The sequence below is a fragment of the Hippichthys cyanospilos genome, chromosome 7, assembly GCF_059441005.1.
Source record: "Hippichthys cyanospilos isolate Australia breed blue-spotted pipefish chromosome 7, RoL_Hcya_1.0, whole genome shotgun sequence".
In the NCBI taxonomy this organism is placed as follows: domain Eukaryota; kingdom Metazoa; phylum Chordata; class Actinopteri; order Syngnathiformes; family Syngnathidae; genus Hippichthys; species Hippichthys cyanospilos.
In genome coordinates, this window is record NC_142375.1 from 21,993,928 (window position 1) to 22,017,894 (window position 23,967).

Consider the following 23,967-nt stretch of genomic DNA (forward strand, 5'->3'; position numbering starts at 1 on the left):
GAATTTTAATTTGGTTCAAGTTTGTTCAAAGTGGTTATTTATAACGCTGTAAATAAACCCTGCCACAAAACACTACATCTTCAAGCCGCCCTCCTAAGCAGCGAAGTGAGCACATCGCATGATTTGGGGCAACGGCGAGCCGACGATTGGGCATCACAGCTGTTACCCACATTGATGCCACTCTGCCGGGGCGCCCCCATACATCGGTTCCCCGTCCCTCGCCTTGCCCCGCAAACTCCAGCAGCCATCTGCTGGTGCGCATTTAGCCGTCGGCGCCTGGGACTATTTAGCCCGGCGTAATTAGCCCCCAGACCCTGGCAACCTGTTTTTTTTTAACAGATGTGAGAGGTTGCTCGACCGTCCAGTGTTTGATAAGAACGTGAAGGCGAAACGGAGGGGGGGGGGGGGGGGGGGGGGGGGGGGGTGTAAAAATGATGCAACTTATGTTACCATACCATGTGCAGTAAAGGTGACAACATGGAGTTGTGTTAATTTTGTGTACAGTGAACTCCTCGATTATGCAGGAATCACAATAATAAGCACCGAGCTATTTAGATGCAGTGTAATTAAAAAAGAGAAGAAGGGGTAGAGAAGGTCCTCTAGTAAGCATTTGTTCATCCTCGTTCCTGCAGATACAACACGTGCCTCTGAGCAATGTAGAATGCTATGTTTGCATATATTGCTGCTTTGTAAATTGTTGTTTAGTAACAGTTTCTAAGTTTATTATTATTCTGTTAGCCCGTCTGTGGCATTTTGCAATTTCCATTATGATGGAATTATGGCTGCAACTGACGGTTATTAGGATGGTCTAGTTAAAGTAAGGCCGGGCGAAAATATGAAAAATAATTCACCTGTTGATTATGTGACGTTCGCAAGCTGAAATGTGATTGATTGCTCGTTACCTGAGCCTTCGGCACATCTGGTCTTTTTCAGTCGACAGCAAGTAAAAGAATGTGTTTTAACAAGTATTGCTTGTATGTGAAAAATGATTTCGTCATCAAATCAAGTCATTCTAACACAAGGACTTAATTTTACATTTTTTTAGGAGACATTCAAAACTATGTACTGTATTCATATATATATATTTTTGGAATATTTTCAAGTGTTAGGCTAGGGAGTAAATGAATGGTACTAAAATAGTTAAATATACACAAAATACTAAATTTTTACTGCTAGAAATGGGTTAATAAGTGGACTATCCCCTTAAATGCCATAATAAAATTATTATTACCTATTGTAAATATGTCTTGTAAAACACTCGTTCAGCATTCTGCCACTTTTGCAAAATCCCTTTTGCAAAGTTTTATAATGACAAATTGATCAAATAAATATGGTTTATTTCCCAGCCCTAGCATGCATAAATATTGCAAGATTTTCACCCATTGCGGGTGAGTCCGGAATGTCAAGCGGTGAGAAACGGGCATTCAGTGTAACGCCGAGAACATGGGCTGCATCGATTTTCAACAGTAAGACACATTAGGATGTTCCGGTGAAGAGTAACCCCGCTCTGACTCCTGGCCCCGCCCTCAATGTGATTTGCGTATTATGCATCCTCATTGCATTACGGCTGCTCTGCCGCCGACCTTTCCGCAGTGGACATAGAGAAGAGGTGATTGTGCGGACGCCCTTGAACCTCGTGACTGTAATCACATGTGACTGTGAACGCGCTGACCTTTCGCTGGCCCCCTTCTCCTCATCCTCACCCCTCCCCCCTCCCCGGGGTCACTCCAGGGTCCAGACTCTTGTCAAGGCTGTCACTCTCCACAATCCTCTCCATCCACCCTCCCTCAACCGCCCGTTGCCGTGGCAACCACAGGCACTGCACTCTGAGAACAGAGAGCGAGTGGATGAACATTTTGCCATCTTTTGCCTAACCTGGGTCAACCAAGCAGAGGCAGAGAAAAACTGCGTAAAATGGCGTGAAAGTTATACGCAGCGTACATACTCAATAAGTGGAAGCTACAACTCCAGCGTAGATGTGCTTTCTACAAGAAAAAAAAAATTGCTGCATCAGAGCCATAACAGCATTTATCTGCCCTTGCCTTTCACACGGAACCCAGCAAGGCCCAATCGACGGCCTTTTCATGCAATTCAGCATCGCTGCAATGAGATGCAGTTCATCTTTTGCGGTCCCCACATAGCAGAGAGAATATATGCGTGAATAATTCTGTATGTTTGCTGCTTCATGCGCCTTAAAGTAACACTTTTTTCAATGCTAATTTTCAACTTTTTGTCAGCCAAAAGTAGATAAAGTAGATTCAGCGGTTATGAAACGGGAGTACAAATAGACCGTAGTTTACTTTTCAAATTAAGAGCAAATTAATTGTAATATGAAGCATTTTTTATTGCTAAATTGTGTTAGTGACTCTTTTGCAAATTATTGTATGCCCCTTAAGGTCTAGAGTATCAAAATCCAGTCGACGAGGACCTGTGTTTTGCATGTTTTCCAGGTTTCCCTTCCCAACATATCTGATTCAAGTGATTAGCTCATCAGAGCTTCATAAAGATCAGGATCATTTGAATCGGGTTTGATGCAAAAAGCAACATGCATGGCACGTTAAGTCCTGAAAGGATTTTTAATGACGCAATTTTGCAGCGGAGGAGCCAGAAATCAAACAGATGATGTTTCACGATCTACCTTCTGGAGCTGCTGAAAAAAAATACGCCTGGATATACCACTGCAAATGCAATTCCAAAGTTTGATTGATATTTAAATTTGCTATATTTGAGTGTTTCAGTGTTACAGGCAGCTTTTCGACCAGGAGACAAAAATAAATAGCTTGAAGGAAGCACATGCTGTGTTGTCATTCCTCCATCTGACGCTTATTGTGCAAGAAGGTCTTCTTTTCACTTCCTAAAAGTGATGTTAGCCTGATATTCCACTTCAGAAGAGGTGTGATGTTAAATGAACATTTATTTTTTTAAGCTATAGGACAATGACAACTGCTTTTAACATAACATGACGGAAGACGTTAAACTCATGTGTTGAACTATCCAACCCTGGAAAAAAAAACTGGTTCCAACCCCGAGTAGAAACAAACTAGTTTGGCACCCACAAAGGAGCGGTGCACATCAAAGGAAACGGCAAATCCACATCAGTGGAATAGAAAAAAGGTTGTCTGCTTGCGACAACTTATTACTGAGTTCATTATAAACATGCCACCCAGAAGGTTTGTATTTTATTCAGACGTTTTCCAAATATCAACTCAACGCTGAACTTAGCCTCGTTGGCACACAGTTGACATTTTTAAATTGCCTGAGAGTCACTTCGCCACAGTGGACAAACAACACACTCCAACTAGACCTGGCATTCACAGCTCATTTTGGACTAAAAACAAACGGCGGCGGGGTGATTTAGCAATGACGCGCAAGTGTCCACAGGCAAAATCACTTTGCGCCATTACACCAAATCGGGGTGAAAAGTCTTGGTTGTGTTAATTTTCTAATTATTGGCCCCCGCTTCAGGAATCATACAAATACATTGAAAATAGAAAAGAGAATCTGGAACAGACCCAATTGGGGTCTGGATTTGCACTGCATGGTCCAAGTGACATCATTCAGACAAATATAACGGTATTCAAGACTGCCCCACTAAAAACGCAATTTATCCGATTGTTGATGATTTTTCTCTGTTATTGTAGCTTCCTTCATTAATAGTAGGGGGTTATGTTATCAAAAATATCTGCAGTAGCCCAAATCTTCAAAGTTTGCACTTCATTTACTTTTTAATTACCGTATTCGTTCTCCAGACTAAAAGCCATACCGGTATATAAGCCACAGCAGCAAAAATTGAGAAGAATAACATGCCTGCATATTTAGCACCAACATATTTATGCAAAAACGGATGGAGATTTTCAACATAACGCCAACGGAATACTGCAGAGTTAAATCGCAGTTCAAATTCAAAATCAATCCTTCGATAGCATCTTCTTCTGCTCCCTTTTGTTTAATTGCTAGATTATTTTAGTGAACGTAAAAACACATTGCAGATAATTCATATATACGATCATAAATATGAATACAAATTTTATACACAATCTTATTCAATTTAGACTTATTTTTTAAATATTTTTCAAACTCTTTGAGTTCAGCCATTGATTCACATCTTTTCAGTTCTATTTCATAGTTATTCCAATAACTGACCCCCCCAACCCTTTTTTTTTTTCGTTTTGTGAGTAAAATAAATACATATATTATCAGAATAAGGTATAAGCTATCAGAATTGAACAATTGGACCTGCAGCATACAAAAGATACCTTAGACAAACTCGCGAGAAATCTCCACAAAAGAAAACCATACATACCGTACGGTAGTAGAACAACTAAGACTCAAACTTGGCTAACCCAAAGAAAGCCACAGCAATTTAAATATAAAACATGTCAATAACAGTGCGTGACCTGGAAGCGTCTCTCAGAATTCTTTCAGTAAATGAAACCGTTTAAGAGACACACCTCCACTAGGGAGGTCATGTTGTTGTTGTGAGATGATGTACACAGAAACTACCGGCTGTAGGTCGGATTTTATTCGTTCACGATGCTAAGCACTGGAGATTTTTTTTTTCCTATTATGCTTGAAGGTATGTGAACTACAGACCACATTTCTAGTCGACAGTAATTATAAATGAGGGTTTTCCTTATTTTAGCTCAGTAGTTGAGATTTAAAATAAATACCGTTTTTTCAACTCAATGAATAAATGTTCAATTAGTCATGGTTTCAATCTCAATCCAAATAAATGTGATTATTAATTTTTTTTTTTCTATCATTGTTCAGCCCTACGAAAATGAGATGATGGGACATCCCACAGTGGTACTCTGACCTGAGGTGTGAATTCATCTTACCTGAAAGCTTGATCAGCAACTCGGAGGCCACTTTCATGTTGATGTCTTGGCTCAGTAAACTGTTGGCAGCTGGGGGGCTCCCTTCCCTCAGTTTGAGGGACCCGGGGCGTTCGGACGCCGCCGCCGCGGACCCCGTTATCCCGTCCTGGCAGAACGTCCCGGGGAAGCTCGTTGGGATGTGACACTGGGAGGCCGGTCTGGGACTCTGGGCTTCTTCTGTTTTGGATTCTTCCTTCACGTGGAAGGGCGACTTCAGTGCCTCCCTCTGGTTGGCCGCTGTGGAGAAAAAAAAATGGATTAGACTTTGTAAAGTAGTTCTCAAATGGGTGCACTCGAGGGAAACAAATTTTATGTTCAAGTAGGTTATTAAATTTCATTATTGTGAAAAGCTAGATTCCCCCATTCTAGAATGGTTGGACCAAACTTGTCACGTGCCACCGCTCGTTACCTGTCAAGTTAATTATTTATTTTTGTGAACACATCTCTACGATGATCCCAAAAGAGGACACTTTAAGTCGGATAAATATTTATTTATAATAATTTCCTTTTGAGAACAGGTATGACACTTTATGCTGATAATTTTTTTTTTTGGTGACAAATATTTAATAATAATGAAGATGTAAAATATTTTTGATCATTTTAAAATGGGCGCATCAATTTTCATAGTACTTAGCTGTATCTCATTCATGACCCGGGACTTTCACGGGTAACACCAGAAGTCCATGAACCGCGCTTTGATAAACTTCAACTAGTCCCCAACTCAATTTATTTCCCTGACTTTATTCTCAACTTCTGCCCCCCTCCAAATCTGTGATCTCCTTCCACAGCGCGACCCAAAAGCAACTTGCGTACGGCGCAATATAAATCACAGCTTCGTCATCCTTATCTGGCAATCTCTGTAGGATGCGGTCTTCTGGAGAGAGCTGTCACACCAACGTCGCCACCGCTTCTTCACAGACGTCTTCAAGAGAAACTGGGCCACATGTAATCCGCCTTAGATGAATAATTAATAATTAGCCACGGAGCAACCTCTAATAGAAGTTCTCTTTGTATCTCATGTCGCATCTCATTACACAGTGCGGTCGCACACAGGCTTTTCCAAAGACAACTCGATTCAAATTTGAGTAAAAAGCACATTGTGTTACGGTTGGCTGTACGATAGCCTTAATGCAGATAAAGTGTCTCACGGAAAGGCTATTGGAGGAACCATCGCTCTTGGTCAAATGCTTGTCTACTCGCCACTGGCCAGAGCGGAGATCCACACACAGACACAAACACAGGCACACACGCCGGACCATCTAACCTAACATCTCTAGCAGCCAAAGGCCCGCCAACCCCTTCATCTCGCCTCATCCATCTGCGCCGACTCGGGGGCCCCTCTGATTAATGACCGCCATGCCATCGGGGTAGAGGGCTCAGCGAAAAAAAGGGGACAGGTGCCGGCGTTCCGGACCACCCAGCGTGGCGAGCCGTGCCACGGTGCCACACCGCGGCAAGCCCGGGCGTCGAGGGGTGGCGGTATATGTAATTCAAGCAGGAGGGAAGACAGCGAGGGGGGCGGGCCGTTGGTGGCATGGCGACCTTCAAGTTCACGGGCAGTGGTGCGGGGGTCGCAGCCCGTACCAGCTGGAAATGTCACGTCGTTGGATGTCGGCGGGCAGGCTAAGTATAACCTGCTCGGCACCTGGAAGGACGTCCTCTAATTAGAAGCATGTCAGGCCATGTTGGATCAGATCGGGGGGACAGGACATTTGCTCCCCCACTTTACCAAACACGCACACGGAAAAAATAAAAGTAAATAAATACAAGGGCAGACACGCGAACATCGCAACGGCCCTTGCCAAAATTTTCCCCAGTTCCCATCACAGTCTCGTAGTTTACATGATTTTTGGTGTATTTTTGAATATTTGGGGTCATTGCTTTGATGAAAATCGTAGTCGCCAATAATGACTGGGACAGCCTTTCAAAAACGTTAACAGAAACATTCATAATATAGCGAAGCAAATTTTTGAAGCTACACAGGCGCCCTGAGTGTAAAAACCTTTGCTGACTCAGTGACAGACTTCAAATTTGCGTTATTCTGCAGCATTTCCTTATCGCATACTGATGCTTTTTTCAAACTTTTAACACCCTCCATGACAAAAAAGAACAAGCGCGTTGCACAAGTAACAGCTGAATCTCTGCAAAGCTGAGCTCACACTGCAGTCTCCCAAACACAACAGAGACGAGTGTCCAGTTTTTTCTCTCATGTCATCTTGTGAATCGAGCAGAGAAGCAGACGGAGGGCGTGTTTCTGGGTGACTGGCCATCTCCACTTCCCAAGTAAGCTCCCTATTGCCGTGGCGATGCTATTACTTTGTTTATAGGTTATCACATGCATTTGGGGAAGCTCCTTGCACTTCAGGCAAAGGTAACAACATACCATTTATCTTAATTGCACAACGGTTTTAATGGAATGAAAAGTATTTTTTCCCCATTCTACTTTCCACAAATCATCGATATTCTTCATTTCTGATTGTCTTAATCATAATCATAATGTCTTTGACTTATCTGATCGTTTTGTTGACATTCCCTTTAGCGTAGCTCCATCTAGTGGATGCTTAATGCAATCCCAGGCACTACTGTCGCTTCTATTCTATGTGCCTTATAATGCGGTGCACCTTATATCACCAATTAAAAAAAACCTTTTTAAAATAGGCTATTCATTGAAGGTGCAGAAAACACGGTACACACAATAATATAAAAAATAATCGACGTGATGGTTGATTTTAAAAAGATTTGACAGAGTCCGACTACAGAGTGACTCTTATGTCAAATCACAACTGCGCTGAATAGTGTATGAGGAGTGAAAGCAGAGTTTGGGCCCAAATCAAAGGACTCTAAATCACATAAACACATCATGGAGGCGAGCGTCCAGTTTTTTCTGGCATGTCATCTTGTGAAGCGAGCCGAGAAGCAGATGGGGGGTGTCTTTCTGGGTGACTGGCCATCTCCAGCTCCCGAGTCGGCTCCCTTTCTGCCGCCGCGACGACGCTATCAGTTTGTCTGCGTGTTATCACAGCCTTCTGACACCTGCCACCGACGCTACATACATTGGTGTTCTTTTTGCCTGCGCCTCCGCCGCCTCCTGCTTTTCTCGCCTCGCGCCTCATCCGTCTAGCTGCCAGGCGCTTGTCCGCCGCGCCTCACCTCTCGCTCCGCGGCCAGGCCCGCCGTCAAATAACTTCATTAGCTTTCCACCTCTGTCACGCCGCCCTGCTCTCCCTCTGACAATTGGCTGCTGTTTTATACCGGTGGAAAAAAAAAAAAGGGAAAGAAAGCGCCGGGCTGGTTTGAGAACCCAACAGGAGCTGACAGCGTGCTAGACGCCGGACAGTGATACTGATGGCTGCAGAGGAGATGTATGGACAAGAGAGGTCACGCTCAAAGGCCCTTCCCGTGCGGGTGCTCTCATGCGGCGCTGGAAATGGGAATGCTATTCAGATCCGCGACATATTATATAGACGGCGACAAAGGAGACAAGGACTCCAAATATATCAAGTACAATGTCACCAAGGACAGACTGTTTTCATTATATCAGTCGCACGCCCACTTCATCGCACTCGCCCACTCTATTATGAATATTTGTCCATGCGTTTTGACCTATGTCTACTTGCGAGCAACGCTTTTAGGTCACCGAACAGACTGCGGCGTTCCCCTGATAAATGGCGTTTCACCTATATTGCGCATCGGACATGCAGTGGTACCTTGACTTCCAAGTTTAATTTGTTACAAAAAAAGGTGCTGTATGGTAATATATTCAAACAGGGTCAAGAATGAACTCTTTTTATGGTGTAATGACTGCAGTAGTATTTGTGTGTTGGACTCGGAAAAGAATTCAAGCAACTCTGGTAAGTGGACTTGAAAAATTGTTGCAATGAAGGCAAAGGAGAAAGACTCCAACCAGAAGTTTGAGATTATTTCCAATGAAAAAAAAGGACAAAATTTAAGTACCTTATTTCTCCGTGTACAAGTCACTTTCTTCAAGCGCCGCCTTATTGGTTCTTTGTTGTCAACAACGAGGCTTCGTGGATAATTTTACACGGAGAAATACGGTCATTTTGTCAAAGTGGAACTGTAATTCGAAAATGTTAAGACAATCTTGACATACGGCTCCTTTTCTTGGGTTGGTGTACCGCCCAGTGGCCTTATGGATTAAGGTGTTTGTGTTCTTAAAAACACTTTCTGGTTTAGTAGTTAGTAGGCTTTTATTCAGAACAATATTACCACAGGGAGCTTCCCAAAATAAAGAAAATATTCCCAAAAGGAACTCGACTATAATCCGAGAATATAATTGCTACAAACGGCAAATGTATAGTTTCTCGGTTTAGGTTTTCACATTCTAACCAGTTGGGGGTAGTCAAGCACAAAATGTACCCAATCTGATTGTCAAGAAGAAGAAAAAAACCCGAAGGGTTGCCATAAACAAGTCTACTTCTAGGGTATCATCGTCATTTCGTGTTGCCTATATGTTACGCAAAGGATGTCAGAGATCTTCTATTCTATTCAGACACCGGAGAAATACTTGAGTAAAATAAAAATGGAATCATTTGTCTTCTTTAAGGTTTCCAGCGGTTCTTCACGTGGATGATTAGCTAAGGAGGTTAGTTAACGGAATCATTAATAGTAATTAGGTCCAAATTGATGACGTTCAAATATGAGGAGCAGAAGAACACGGCGCTCCCGTTCTCGGTGTTACATGTACGGTACGCTGTCATATTTCTGCCTGTGGTGCTTGCTGCAGTGTGAGGAAAGCATTATATGCACAATATTCTCCTGGGGGGGAACAACAATCATAAGAGCTACAACACCTCCCACAATGCCCTGCATGCCAATTACTCACACCCAGCCAAGGTCGAGCTGCCTGTGCCTATGTCAGTGCAGCGGGGGGAGGGGATGGGTGATGTCTGGAGGATGCCCACATGATTAACTCTGGTCCACTGGGCACGGGGGAGGGAGGGGGTGGCGTGGCTTTCATCTCAAAATCAAAATGTGGATCACGCTTGCATGGCTGACGGCTGTGTCAGCATGCTATCATACAAAATCAAAGTGTATCGTCGCGATGCTCAATAGAAAGTGCCTCCCCCCCAAAGAATTTTTTTAAATCCAAAATGGCGTTAGAAATGGGATCCGTGGTCCGCCCAGGACCCTTTCAAGATGTGATAGTGATGATTAGAATGAGTAGTCTTTGTTTTGACGGTGCCAGAAGTGGGATCCATGGAATGACCAATTGGAAGCATTCTCGACACAAGTGACTTTCTCTAAGTGAGAGGTCTCAGCGACAATGAGAACACAATGACTGTTTTTTTTCCCCCCCGGTATAGTTTCAAAGGTGGAATCGCAGGCCCCCCCATTTTGAGAAATGTGGCATGCGGTGCACCCCCAACTGGAATCACCCATAAAGTGTTCCCTGGTTCTATGTAAAATCTGTTGTTTCAAAGCTCATTCTGATATGGTGTCAGAAGTGGGATCCTTGGCCAGCATTTTTAAAAGGAACCTTGAGGTAACTACCAACATCGGATAGGCCCCAGAAATGTTTAGGATGAATTGTCCGGTTTTCCCTCAAAATATAGTCCTAGAAGCGGGAATCCATGGCCTGCCCAGTTCAGGGTCCCTTGAGAAAATATGTTAGACCCAAGAGATGATTGCTGGTTTTTTGTCTCCGTGCCAGAATAGGGATCCTTGTAGGGCTGCCACAATCGAGCATTTTTTACATTGGTTGTTTCATCAATTAATCAGATACATTTTGCATGAAAAATATGACAATTCACTCCCCTACCACCACCAATTATTGTTATCTGTTATTTATGTACTCACCAACGTTTTCAGAACTGATTCAGGTACTGGTTGAGTCATTGTTTTCCAAAGTAAAAACAGATGTTTGCAAATGTCTTTAATTAATTAATCAACGAATCATTACCGTTGAGAACCTCAAATCAGAGGATTTGGACTATTTTAGCTAAGTTGTCAATAGTTGTTGATTTTGCCATAGACCCACGACCTGGTCAGTACCTAAGACCCCCCCCCCCCCACCAATCTTCTTGTTACGTCAGGGTTCGAGAGAAGTTCACTGGCCTGTTCGCGTTTAGGGAAGCGGATGCAACTCCCGCTTTGCCTTCTCTCACTCTGGCTTGCTCAGATGTCACTTCATCCGTCTAGTCTTTATATCTTTCACCCTCCGCCTCCCTCGCTTTGCTTGGCCTTGGGGGACCGAGGCAGGGAACCGGGGGTGTAAAAAGTAGAAGGAATGAGCTAGCCGTGAACACACTCAATCTGGTTTGGCAGGGAGAAATGGAGTTCCTCGGTCCCGAGAGGAACTCCCTCACCTTCAATGCCCCCTGTTCTGGCGCCGATGTTTTCAAAAAGATCTGAGTAGAACCTTTCTTTTGACAAAGGGGGTAGTTTGTGATCAAAAGAGCGCTATTCATTATAGTCCATAATCACTCCGTCTTTGTGTTTAGTCGTCAATTTTTGATTTCCATACAAATGACGAGCAGAACTTAAGATGTCCGCCGCTTGACACCGGACTGACATTGGAAGGAGTCACCGCTGGCTCCTCCCTGGAGGAGCCTCGGGCTTGATTGTGCAGTCTGGGAGTGGAGTGCAACTGGCACCCGGGGGGGAGGACAGCAGTTTGGAGTCGGGGAGGGGGTGCGATGGGAGGTTAGTTAACTGAGTCGTCCCAGTCCCCCCGGCGCATCCTGCCTGGGTCACAGGCTGGCGAGCCAAGGGCGCTAATCATTTCAAATTATAAATTCCTTTTTAATTATGAATTATGCATACATTTTTAATTAATCTAATGTTCCTGTTTTTTTCTGCCGAAGATCTCAATCTAATTACGCAGCATTAAGCGCGAGATTGGCAGACGTAGCCTTGACCCCGCCGCCGAACCTCACCTAACCTTTTTCCATCAATCTTGCCTACGTCTCTGAGTGCTTCTTTTCAAATTCTGCAACACCACAAAACACTTTTCAACAACATCGGGACTTGACATTGCTACGGAGCGGCATCTTTGTCAAGTTTCACGGAAAAACAACCTTTCAAAGTTCAAATACGAAGCGATAACAACCCATTCTCAACCTAATTGGTAGCAAGTCATTATCCACTGTGGAGTCTCACATTAAACCAATCATACCGTTCCTCGTGAGCCAGTGCTGAGCAGTTTTGGTTGTTTTTTATGCTCAGATTGCATCTGAAAGTGAGAATTCCCAGGTGGTCTAATAACTCCCCGCATGGCATGCTATGAATTTGTCTTCATGCACAAAATGTTTCACAGTTCAGTGTGAAGGTCTTTATTTAACAGTGATATGTGAGCGGCATATCAACTCTGCAGTATAGTTGGGATATTTTAAGATGGATTAGTGTGACAAACTGCGGAGTCACTGCTATGTAGACTACCCCCCTCCCCAATCAAAATATGGTCTCACAAGTGATGCACTTTAAAGAATGTATGTATGATTTGTTGTCACGCTTTAGAAAAGGATACAAATATTGAGATGCTTACTAAGATTCACTTATGATGGGCTCACAGCTAATGATTTTCACAGGCTTAGGCAGGAGGTGCTGCATTTACCATTTTACCATATGCCTGAGGTTTAACGGAGCTTGGATGTGAATAATTTTGGACAGACTCGTGTTACAAATGAGCCAAATGATACAAATGAGTGATGGACACACCAGAGTTTTTTGAAAACCGCTGTTAGATGTCGCAGCCCAGTTGTGAATACCTTGATACAACTGGAATAAAACAGCAGACAATACTCCAAACGGGTACTAACCTGATAGCTTCATAAGCAGGTCGGTGGCAGTCTTGGTCGTGATGTCCGGACTGAAGAGGGAGGCCGTGGTTGGACCACTGGGACTGGAGCGTATCCCGACGCCCGCGCCAACGCCCGGAAGGTCCAAGGAGGTGCCACTGCTCCTGGGCCGCTCCCTGCCCATGCTAAACGGGGACAACACCGATAGGTCCCTTTCCAGTGGCTCCTCCTTGACATGGACGTGATTGGAGGACGCCTCGCCAGGCGGGGACGACTGCAGCCGGGCATCCGGGTTTAGCGGGGAGACCTGGGTCCCTCTGGGATCTGCTGCGCCGCCGGCGTCGCCCATCAGGGAGCCTTCGCCTTCGGTGTCGGTGGTGAGCTCCTCTTTCACCTTGACGTCGGTGCGGGGAAAGTGCTGGTGGCAGCGCATGTGGAGCTTCAGGCTGAAGTGACGGGAGGAAGTGAACGGGCAGAGTTCGCATTGGAACGTCTCGCCCCGGTCTTGGTGCTGATGTACCTGGAAGAGGAAGGGGACTTTTCGCATTACGAGGCTCAGTGTTACTTTGCGAGTTCAATTAACATCACAAAAGCGACAATGTGAACGGAATAATGTTCACATCGGTTTTAAAAAAAAGACAAGTTTACTGAAGTGGTATCGCTGGGGTTCTACAAATAAGTCCCAGTATTACATGGAATCGCGAGTACAGAAGGTTGTGTTGTTCCGAACAGGGTGTAACCATTAGGGTTTACATAATCAAGATTTCGGCGCCAAATAGCCAAAATGTGAGTATTTTTTTAAGACTGGGAAATAAATCAAAATAATTTGATTAATTTGTCATTTTAAAAATCAATATTTGCAAGATTACCTAAATCGTGAAATCGAGGTTTTGCACAAGCGCCAGAATGTTGGTTGGTAGTTTACAAGATACTTTGTATGTTAACAGTAGTTATTAATTACTTCATTGTGTCATATGAGCAAATAATGAACAAGATTTGAATGTTAAATTTTTGTTAAAACATTTAAATTTAGGATACATTCTTGTTTTCTGAATAGTTTGCACAGGGGTTCATTTTTCAATAAATCACACTGTGTAAATACATGTTGGTTGGGTTTAGTTAAAAATGATTAAAATCATCCTTATGACTAGAGGAAAATGACGTCTCCTGAAATGTGCTGGGGACAAAAATATAACAATTAAACCTTTTAATAAATGGGATCAGCGGGAGACGAAAAACAAACTTTCAAAATATTGAAAAAAAAAAAAAAGAGAAAAAACAATTCTGACTGTAATTTCTTATTTTGTAGCTCATGATATACAACCGATGAGCAATTATGTATAAAATGCAGGATCTGCAAATGGTATCCGTCCAAATTTGAGTACGCAACAAGCTCACCTTCATGTGTGACTTGAGATTGTCTTTGCGAGCGCAGCGGAAGGGACACAGCGGACACTGGTGACTTTTCAAGCCCGTGTGGATGACCATGTGTCTCTTCCAGTAGCTTTTGCGCTTGATGACCAGGCCGCATACAGGACACTGGAACGGTTTGCCGCCGTCCTCCGGTGAGCCTGGGGGGTGGGGGGGATAATTGTTGTAAGTGACATTTGCAAAAGCGCAATTAAAATCAGTCTTTTATGTACTGTGTGATAATGCTCAAGCTTTGTTCCTGTAAAGAAATAAAGTCTTTTCAGCGTGCGTGGGTACACAATAAACCTTTACGAAGACCGTCGCGGGAAATGCCAGCTGGAAACACAAGCAAAAACTTAAGGCCTTTTTTTTTTTTTTAACGCCTCGATTATTGTTGTTGGCTTTATATCCGGCATCCATTACCGCTTAATTGGTCTTATTAGAAAGAGACATGATGGCATTACAAATTCTACGCGGGCCTGTCAGGACGGCTTCATGAGTATTCCGCTCGTGTTCCTTGGGAAAAAAACATCTGGTAATCAGTGTTTGGCGAAATGACTGCGCTCAGCCATTCATTGACCTGAGGTGTAAAAGCTCGAGACTGCCTATTTGCAACAATAAATGGCCATCTGCAGCTAGAGCGGTGAGGCACGATGGGGGGGGCGACCATTATGCTTACTCCAAACAGAATCAAAAGATGCAGAACCACAAGGAATCCTTGGCACCACGAGACATGTTAAGATTTATACGATTTATACGCTAACTCGAAAATGAGAGCGCAGATTAACATGCTTTGGAGAATTCAAGTGATGGCCAAGTGAACAAAGAGTCATTAGCTGCCATGTTTCTTTTTAGAAGTAAGACTTAGTTTGTAACGTCTTAGTGAGACTCATTTGCTTATATTTGTTTAAGCCCCTTTACCGGCGAAGGGGGAACCTTTGTGGAGGTAGAAGCTCTTTTGATATCGCCAGGGTGCGTTCAGGGTCATCAATTTTTGCCAAAACGTCGCCAGACATTCAACTGTATTACTATTGTGGCTAAGAAGTTTTGAATGTCTTAACCCTAGTGCACACACTTTGCAAACTATACACATGGCCGTTTTTGTCCTAGTTTTGTAAATGCTTTTAAAGGTGTAGTAATAAGTTATTGATGAATATTTTTTTCTTTCAAAAACTCAAATTGTTCAGTGGCACCAGTAGGCTGCATTTAAAAATTGAAATATATTCAAAAATACTGAATATAAAAACGAAACGGAAGCAAAACACTAGACAATAAAAACTGACAAATCTCCACTAGAAAACTGAATTGGAAAATAAAAGTCATAAACAAGGGAAAAACTGCATTGAAAAATACAAAATCATAACGTTGGTTTTGAGAGGTGAATTACAATTCAACAGCCAACATTCTTTAGCGATATTGTCCTCACATGTTTAAAATTTATATTTAAATAGACTTTACACAATCAGTAGTTTTGAGGCCGATTGCAATCGCCGATCAGCGAGTTTAAAAATAAACGATTGCCAAGATGTGGCAATATGCCCAGTTTAATAATTTAATTCTTAACTGCATGCACAATTACGAACATATTTATGCTAAATGCCTCTGTTCTAGCAGGTTTTTAAAAACAAAGCTTAATCCATAAACATTCTCGAAAAATGCACTAATATCCATTTGCTAACGTTTAAAAAAAAAAAAGATTTACCAGCATAAGCACAACAATGTTGACTCCCAATCGCATCTTTCAAGCTTTTTCAAAGAGGCCAGAGGAATTGTTGTCCATCATCGTGCCTAAATTGTGTCTTAACAGCTTCTTTTCAAAGGCGCACGGCTGTGTACAATATATCACTCTATAGTGTCCAACCTTTTAAAGCTCGCTTGTGTTGTGTTGTGTCGTCTCTCAAACAGACTAACAGCACCGCAAAAGCCTTTGGAAAATGTACAGAATTAAATCAACGCCTCCGGGCGAGAGTGAAAATGAGTATTTATTGCACAGGGCCATTTTTGATGGCGAAGGGCTTTCTGCTTGGCTCCGTTTAGCCCGGGCCATCACTTTGAATTGTGCCATTACCGAAAATGTATATGCAAATCACGGCGCATTATGATTTGTGGCGTTAAATCAATGAACAAGCGATGAACCGCTGCTGCGGCGACGCTACAGTTTGTGGTGCCGCATAAAAGTTGTCGTTTTGTGTTTGTTTTGACACAGGAAAAGTTCAAAAGAAAACAACAAAAGGAGCTCGCTCTATGAAGTAAACATTGGAAAAAATTTGGGGGGACCGATTTGTGTGATTTCATGATTATATTCTTATAAAGACCTTATTTTTCTTCCTTAAAAAATACCATATTCCTCATAAAAATATGATTTTTCTAACAAATATAATAATACAATTTGAAGCATGGTTGGAGAACTATTACGGGGAATCTTTTTGAGTCCTTTCCTCAAAGCAATGTTATTCCAATAATTTATTCATTTATTCTTTTTTTATACAGAGTGAGAGCAGTTGGCAACGCAATACTTTAAAATGTAAGTTTTAATATATTTAAGTGAGATTCCAATAAAGTGATTACCGTGTATTATATGGTCTATCACAGATTTGCACATTTCATGAACAATTAATTAATTGATCTGATTAATCTTACCTAAAAATATGAGCAAAACTCCTCAAACATATTCTTTTAGGTACATTGAATTATTGTGGCCGATCAAAAGATTTCGGTACAACAACAAAGAAGTGGCTTCAATAATTTATTTTCATGAACAAACTAACAGTTGCAGTTGTGTTTACCTTCTGCCATATTTGTGACTTGTCCCTGCATTCTTTAGTTTCGGACATCAGGAGGACTCTTTTTTTCTTTTGCCAATGGCCAAATAATAAGAAAATACTATAAAAATAAAACAATGTCCACCCTGTCCAGTTTTGCAATGGCTCACAATATTAGCGTCTTGGTCGCTATCGCTAGCTATGGATGTTGTCGCCATTAGGTGCTTTGCATTTATATAGCAGGCTAAACTTGAGCTGCTTCTGTGTTAAGATCCATCTTACAACGCATGAATCTCACTCTACCGTGATTAATTACCGTGAAAAATTAATCAAGGGAATTTAGAAAATTAGGAACAGTGCACATGGGCAGGTTTACTTTAAAATATAGTGGAATTATCGAGTCTCTCACATTATGGCTTTGTTCTAATAACATTTTTATCCTACAATATTATGACTTTGAGTTCATCTTTTTTTTAATCTACTTTGACTTTTGCATCCACTTGGACTTTTTTTCATTGTACTTACTACTCAATGATCCGAAAAGTCCTTCGCATTTGTCGAATCAATCTTAGAGTTAATTAATTTATCTTCGCGCGAGTACGAGCTCAGGGTGTAAAACAATAGCAAGATGACTGCGAGGAAAATCCGGGGAAGGAAAAACAAAATGGAGTTCGGTGCGCTAAATGAATAAGGAGCAGACGAAATGAGCACTAAATGGACTTTACGGTGGGAGTGGCGCGGGGACGCCAATAAAAAACAAGACCTGGCCGTCAATAATCAAGGTCACATTTTTCAGTCTGGCGACCAAACAACATACCTGCATTTTTACAGCGCCGCTCGACCTTGACGGCTCGCCGGGTTACAGCAACCCCCCCCCCCCCCCCCCCCCCCCCCCCCGCCGCCCCCTCTTTCACCACCACCTTTTTAACATGCAGATCACACAATATTACATCGGCCGCCTCATCCGTCTGAAGTCAATTTCATCCCGCCATTTTAGATTTGCTCGGGGTTGCGACACAATCCTTCAAAAGTGGCCGTCCGTCTCTTTGAAAACATTCCGCTCTTCCCGAAAGGCTACTTAGTCTTTCTCTCTCTTTCCCCTTGTTTGGGTTACACGTCCACGTCTTCCAGAATAAACGGCGAGCGGGCGGCGAATGTACACACATCTGTATCCAGTCAGTGGAAAGTATGACGCGTTTGGCCTTAAGGTCTGCCCTCCCTATCAGTGCACCGACGGCTCCAGTTAGCGGGCTTCCACGCTGCCCGGACCGGCGCGAGGGAGGGCTCCACCCGCTGCTTTTTTGGCAGCCCCCCTCGAGCGCCAACGAGCCCGTCGAGGAAGGCGGCGAGGTCTCGCTCGGGAGCCCCCGCCCCCCGTGGAGCCCGCGCTGCCCTTTTGCCAGACTTTGCTTGGTTGGCTGACGCGTCACTGTCTTTCTAGGGAAGGTAATTAAGACTGCAGTGGTGGACTTTCAAGGAGTATAAGGGCCATGCTGTAAAATAAAAAGGACATAGATGACACAAAAGTCTTTGAGAATTAAGTTGGAATAACAAGTTATTTCACTTGTTTATATGACTTGTAAAAATAAAATTCTGACTTTATTCATCTTCAAACAGGCGTGTCGTGCCCGCGGGCCAATTGAGGCCCGAGTTCGAATTTTCACCGGCCCGCAACCTCTGTTATCAAATCAATAATATATGCAGCCCACCGGCACTATAGACCACAGTATAAAATACATCTGTACAAAAATGCTACATGCAGAAGGGGCAATTAAAAGTCTAAAATTATTGGCAAAATCCATGACGCATCATCATGTGTCCCAACTGTGAACAATACACCTGCCATACATGTTTTTGAACTGTGGGAGGAGCCCGGAGAGAACGCACACGGGCTTGGGGAGAACATGCAAACTCCACACAGCCAGCTGGATTTGAACTCAGTCCGCTTAACTGTGAGGCGGACATGCTAAGCAGTGCTCCGCCGTGCCTCCTACATTTGACATTTTTTCTTTATTATATTTTATTATGACAGGCTATCCCTTCTTTTCTCTGGATTGGGACCAAGCAGGGCCGCTAATAGCAAAATTGCAAGCATAATTGACAACCATTTTTTTTTTTTAAACTAAAAAACTTTAAAAAATTGGTGATACACATTAATTCCACAAAAAGTGGGGTTCTGAGAGGGGAAAAAAGGTAAATTTACAGGTATTCTCAGAATTATTTTTTAATTATTAATGAATATTTATATAGATATATTTTAATTTCGGGCTAGATTACAACTGTTCTTGCTATTTTATTTTGTAAAAGTGCACCGTTTCAAGATCTTGTTTGTTTGGGAAACTGTAGGTGTCAGACCACGGGTATGCGGCCATGGACTATACCAAAACTCAAGTTTCTGAAAACTACCACTTTTTGGCTCATGGCCCATTCATCCTTGCATGTTGAAAACATCATTCTTGAACACTCTTTTCTTTATGTCAAAATGACCTTGGAACTATGTGAAATTCAAGCTTCTTGCGTTTCCATTCTGCTGCAGCCTCACCTTTGCTGCATTGCATATTTGCACACAAAAGTGCATAAGCATTATGTGTAAAAATGAATCCATTAGATGACACATTGGGTACCAAACTAATTCATAACTATTTCAATGATCAAATAATTGCTTGGAGAATTAGTTTAACGAAAAACTCTCCCAAATAAAGTGATTTTAGAATAATCAAGTTTTGCATTTATTTTGGAAACTGATGACTCAGCCAGTAAGGGAATCAGGCAATATCGCTCGTGTGGCATTGCCAAGTTGTTGTTTACTTGCTTTCTTTTCACTATACAATAATAAATAAATAAAAAAATGTTAAGTCAACAGTAACCGGGGAAAGAAAACCTGTTTCGTAACAAACTTTAATCAAAAATAAACTTTTATCTGATTATTTGATGGAAAAACGATTGGACTAATGGGTCGAGGGACTTAAGGGCTAGCAAATAGCGCAGTAGATCATAATTACCTGCTTGACTGTTGGGCTTTCCTCTTCCTTTGGGTGTGGAGGGCAACAACAGCTCCAGGCCTTGCGTGGGCGTCGACGGCGTGGGGGCTTTGTGGTTCTTTTCCAGCGAGGGCTTGGCATCCTCTTGGAGGATGCCGCCACAACCCGACAGCGGGGACCCTTCCTTCTTCTCGTTGAGCAGGTTCCCCGCCGCCCTGGCCGCCACCTCTTTGAGCAAGGCGGCCGACGAGGTCATGGACACGAGCGACAGGAACGACGTCGCGGAGTTCTGCTGGTCGGCGGGCGTGCCGGGCACCGACGAACCGTGGCTTCGCTCGCTGACTTTCTTGGAAAGCGCGGCTAAGGTGGAGCTCGCCGACTGCGGGCTGAATGGAGAGTTAAAGGCATCAAAGCGCACCACGTCATCGCCCCGGGCGCCGGCCCCTCCGAGGGGGATGGACGTAGCGGCGGTGGAACAGGTGGTGGTAGCGGCGGTTGCGGCGGACACGGCGCTCTTGTCTTGCAGCACCGCGTTGGCCGCCGCTTTTAACTTTTGGATGGCAGAGTCCGGGGAGAGGCTCGAGCCGCTGGGCGTGGAGCGGCCGGTGGGCGGCCACTTGTCGGCGACGCCTGCCCATACGAAGCCGCCGCCGTTGCTCTGCGAGTTGAAGTGGTCCAGCGGCTCCTGTTTAACGTTGGTGAGCGAGGGTGCCAACGAGGCTGGCGAGGCAGAGCCGCTGTTGTTGTTGGCCAGCTTGCGAGCCAGCGCGCTTAGCTGTTGAGCGTGGTGCGAAGACGGGGAAAGGGTCATGGGCGACGCAAGGCCTATCGGCGGGGACTCGCCTCCCCGGGACGCCCTCCCCAGGAGGTCCCCCGCGTCTAGCTTCAGCGACCCGGCCTCCAGGAGGCGGCGTAGGTTGCTGCTGAGGGGCTTCCCGAGGGCGCGGGACGCCGCCTCGCCGTACAGCGAAGACACCACCGACGAGACGGTGTCCTGCGGCGAGAAAGCGCCGCCGCCCAGTCCCAGGAGTTCCAAGGAGGCGCGGTGGACGGGCGTGGGGCAACCCGTCGGGCTCTGATTGTTGACGTCCGGGGACGAGCCCCTTGGCAGGAAAAGCTCGTCCTGGGTGTCGCCGTAAGACGAAGACTCTGAGCGCGTGTCGGACGCATTCCCGAACCAGCCTTCCTCCTCCGCAGCGCCGCCGTCAGGCCCTTCTTCGTCATTGCTGTCCACATCTACAGACAGATAATAAGAATAAAAGATATGCATTTGCTGATATCAGCTTTAACACACACTAAAATGAAGGCAAATCCTCTTTCGACTGAACCTTGTGGAGACGGAATTCTAGGAAATGGAGATTAGAGATAAAACAATTATTTTAGTCAACCAAAGGATTACAGTATAGTCCTGCACTCCCCTTGTAAATTCTGAATCCAAGAGACTTGTTGCTGCTTCACTGTGTGCTGCTGTTTTGGCTAGCAAGAAAATAGCTCACATGTGCACCTGCAAACAGAGTTCATCGCAGTTATGGAAAGAGGCGGGAAGAACTGTGACTGCAAAAACAATCACCATTACCTTGCTCAAAATAAGCAACTATTTTGAACATTCATAACACAATTACGACTGGTAAGCCAAATTAAAATGGCCGTTTCCTATTAACTACTCGAGACCATTTATTTTTCGATAACCCGGTCTTTTGCAAGACGATTCTGAGATGTTTTAAGTAATTTAGATTTCTCTGACATTTTTTTTTCCCAAACTGTATTCTTCCCACCCTTGGTCTCAAGGAGTTACGGCGTTACCATGACAACTAAATCCATCTGGGAGGCTAGACAGCAAAGATTAGGGTAATGGAGGTTACGGAACCGCATTAATATTCATGAGCTCGCAAGATACCAACGGGGAGCCAATAAGGATAGGGTTAAGGTCACCAAGGGTCATTAATATACACTTCGTGTATCAATATTCATAAGCAAAATATTACAGCTTGCCAGACAAGGGCGAACAAAGAGGAGTGAGCATTCCTGATACATATTAACAAAACAGTCAAGGGACTGTTTCTTGCCTTTGTATGGTACTGGACAAAAAAAAAAAAAAAACATTCAATCAAATAGATTGAATAAACCCAATTGTTCAAACATGTCTTCACCTTTCACGGGCCCGACGACCTGCTCTGTGTTTACAGCAAAAAGCAAAACAGTTGCCAGGAAACGGAACCCCAGCAGCTTGTAGGGATCATTAAAGTTGGCTGGCGATTGGGCCCGAAACGGTGCACCGTGGTCATCAAAAGGTGAACAGTCACTAGCCCGCCGGAGAGGGCCCTCCACAAATGCAGATTGCTTTCGTCATACCGAGTTGAAATTTCACCCTGATACATTAACAGGTATCAATACTCAACATCTGTAAATCTCGGTACAATACTTCCAAAAATATATTTTATGATGCATTGATCATTGTGATAGCTTTTGGCAATTATTAGGGAATTATTTTGCAAAGGTTTTGTACTTTAGGGGACTATGATTTGGGTTACTTTGCAACCTGAGTTGACTTGAACAGGACGGAGAGAAAGTCGGAAAGAAAAGAGCCAGTGTGAGTCATGCAGGGCAGGGCTCGACCCATTTCCATGTGACATGCGGAAAAGCAGCCAGGGCCACTAATGGCTGTAATGTGGTTAGCGGCAAATCACTAGATTGCTGACCCGAGGTGTCTCAAGCTTTGAGGGGGACGCTCGCTCTTGAACCTCAAAGTGAGCTACGGGCCAACTATGCCACCAAAGCGGCTTTCCGCAACAGTCCTTCTTGGCTTTAGCCTCACAGTAGTGGAGAAAAAGGACCATCCGTAATATTTCATAATATCTATACAGCTAACTTTGTTAGGTAGATGTACCACAAAAAATATATTCGGGGCCATAAAAAACATAAGTTTACGTTACAATTTAGTCTGCAGTGATCCTGGAATACATTTTTTAAATATTATTTTTTATAGAATTCAGAGTCTTCAATATTTCCAACACAACTTTTTTGCAAACATCTAAGAGAGTAAAATCTCAAAGTGTTGAAGGAACGAACCGAAGCGTGAAGGGTTTTGCTACCAACTTTCATGAGTGACAAACATTCGAATATCATCCCTTAAATATTTATATTTGATTTTTCAAGAAAAAAAATGAAGTCAACAACATTTTCCCCCGCTGGGGCTCCTTGTCAGGATTCCTGTAGACGACATTCCACGTCAATGGCACTCAAAGAATTGAGATTGCGGTTGGAGTTTATCCCAGCTGACAGTGTGCAGCAGAGGCAAGGATGCCAGCCAATCATAGAGCGTACAGAGAAAAACAACCGCTCGAATCTCAGGGACAGCGATATCTAAAACGAATGCATTTGGAATGCGTGAGAAGGCCGAGTACCTGGACAAAAACCCTCACACTCAAACCCAGAACCTCTTATGAGGCTGACAGTCGTTCCTCCACCTTTCTGCCCTGGTACATTAAAGTCAAATTTGTGACATGGAAAAGCAAACTCCTCCTTGAGAAGTCAGGGATGATTCAAAGCGAGTCGCGCATGAGACGGCTATAACCGCTTAGCCTGCGGTTCGGCGACCGTCCCCCCACCGCTAACAGAGTGGCGGCGACACGAGCCGCGGCAGCTAGCATCTGCCACAAAAAAGAGGAAGCATTTAGCGTTTTGTTGAGGCAAACAGCCTGTGGGGCGCACAGCAGTCTGGACGCGTTATCGCTCACGAGCACACATACGCGGGTGATTCAGCAACACGGTGGCTAGGAATGTTCTCGCTGGGTCACGCAGACGTTCTAACTGAGCTGCATTGTAGACAAAAAGGGAGCCTTATCGAGTCAAAGTGCAAACGCCGGCTGCACAAATAGCGGGTCGGTAATATGGTAGACGTACTCCAGGCTGCAGAGTGCCGTGCCAGCGATGTGTTTGCTGAATTAACCTTTCACGAGCCAAGCAACGGGGAGTCAAAGTCTGGGAATATGGCTTAAACGGACGGCTACCGTATCACAAACACTTTCTTTTTGTGGATTTGCCAGCGCCGTTTTGATTATTTGAGGTCAGGGATGTGTCATCGGTCAAGGCTATGTTCACAAAAACATGGGGGTCTTTTTTTAGTGTTGCTCCTAGGAAACTGTGGCGCAACCTGGAAATGTTCTACTTTTTCTAGGAA

The 23,967-nt window shown here is 43.9% G+C and overlaps 1 protein-coding gene across 3 annotated transcripts in view; it reads right to left on the reverse strand.

Annotated features, from left to right (window-relative positions):
* The window catches only part of znf827 (zinc finger protein 827), a 61,026-nt gene that overhangs the window by 19,946 nt on the left and 17,113 nt on the right, over window positions 1-23,967 (reverse strand). For all 3 annotated transcript variants that reach the window (XR_015866090.1, XM_088418847.1, XM_088418848.1), the window contains exons 2-5: window positions 19,809-21,023; window positions 14,033-14,205; window positions 12,656-13,154; window positions 4,839-5,114 (exon numbers count right to left, since the gene is read on the reverse strand). Coding sequence is in view for 2 of the 3 variants with exons in the window: in XM_088418847.1 (XP_088274973.1) it covers window positions 4,839-5,114; window positions 12,656-13,154; window positions 14,033-14,205; window positions 19,809-21,023 (2,163 nt within the window). In the remaining variant the exon portion in view is untranslated. The remainder of the gene's footprint in view (window positions 1-4,838; window positions 5,115-12,655; window positions 13,155-14,032; window positions 14,206-19,808; window positions 21,024-23,967) is intronic.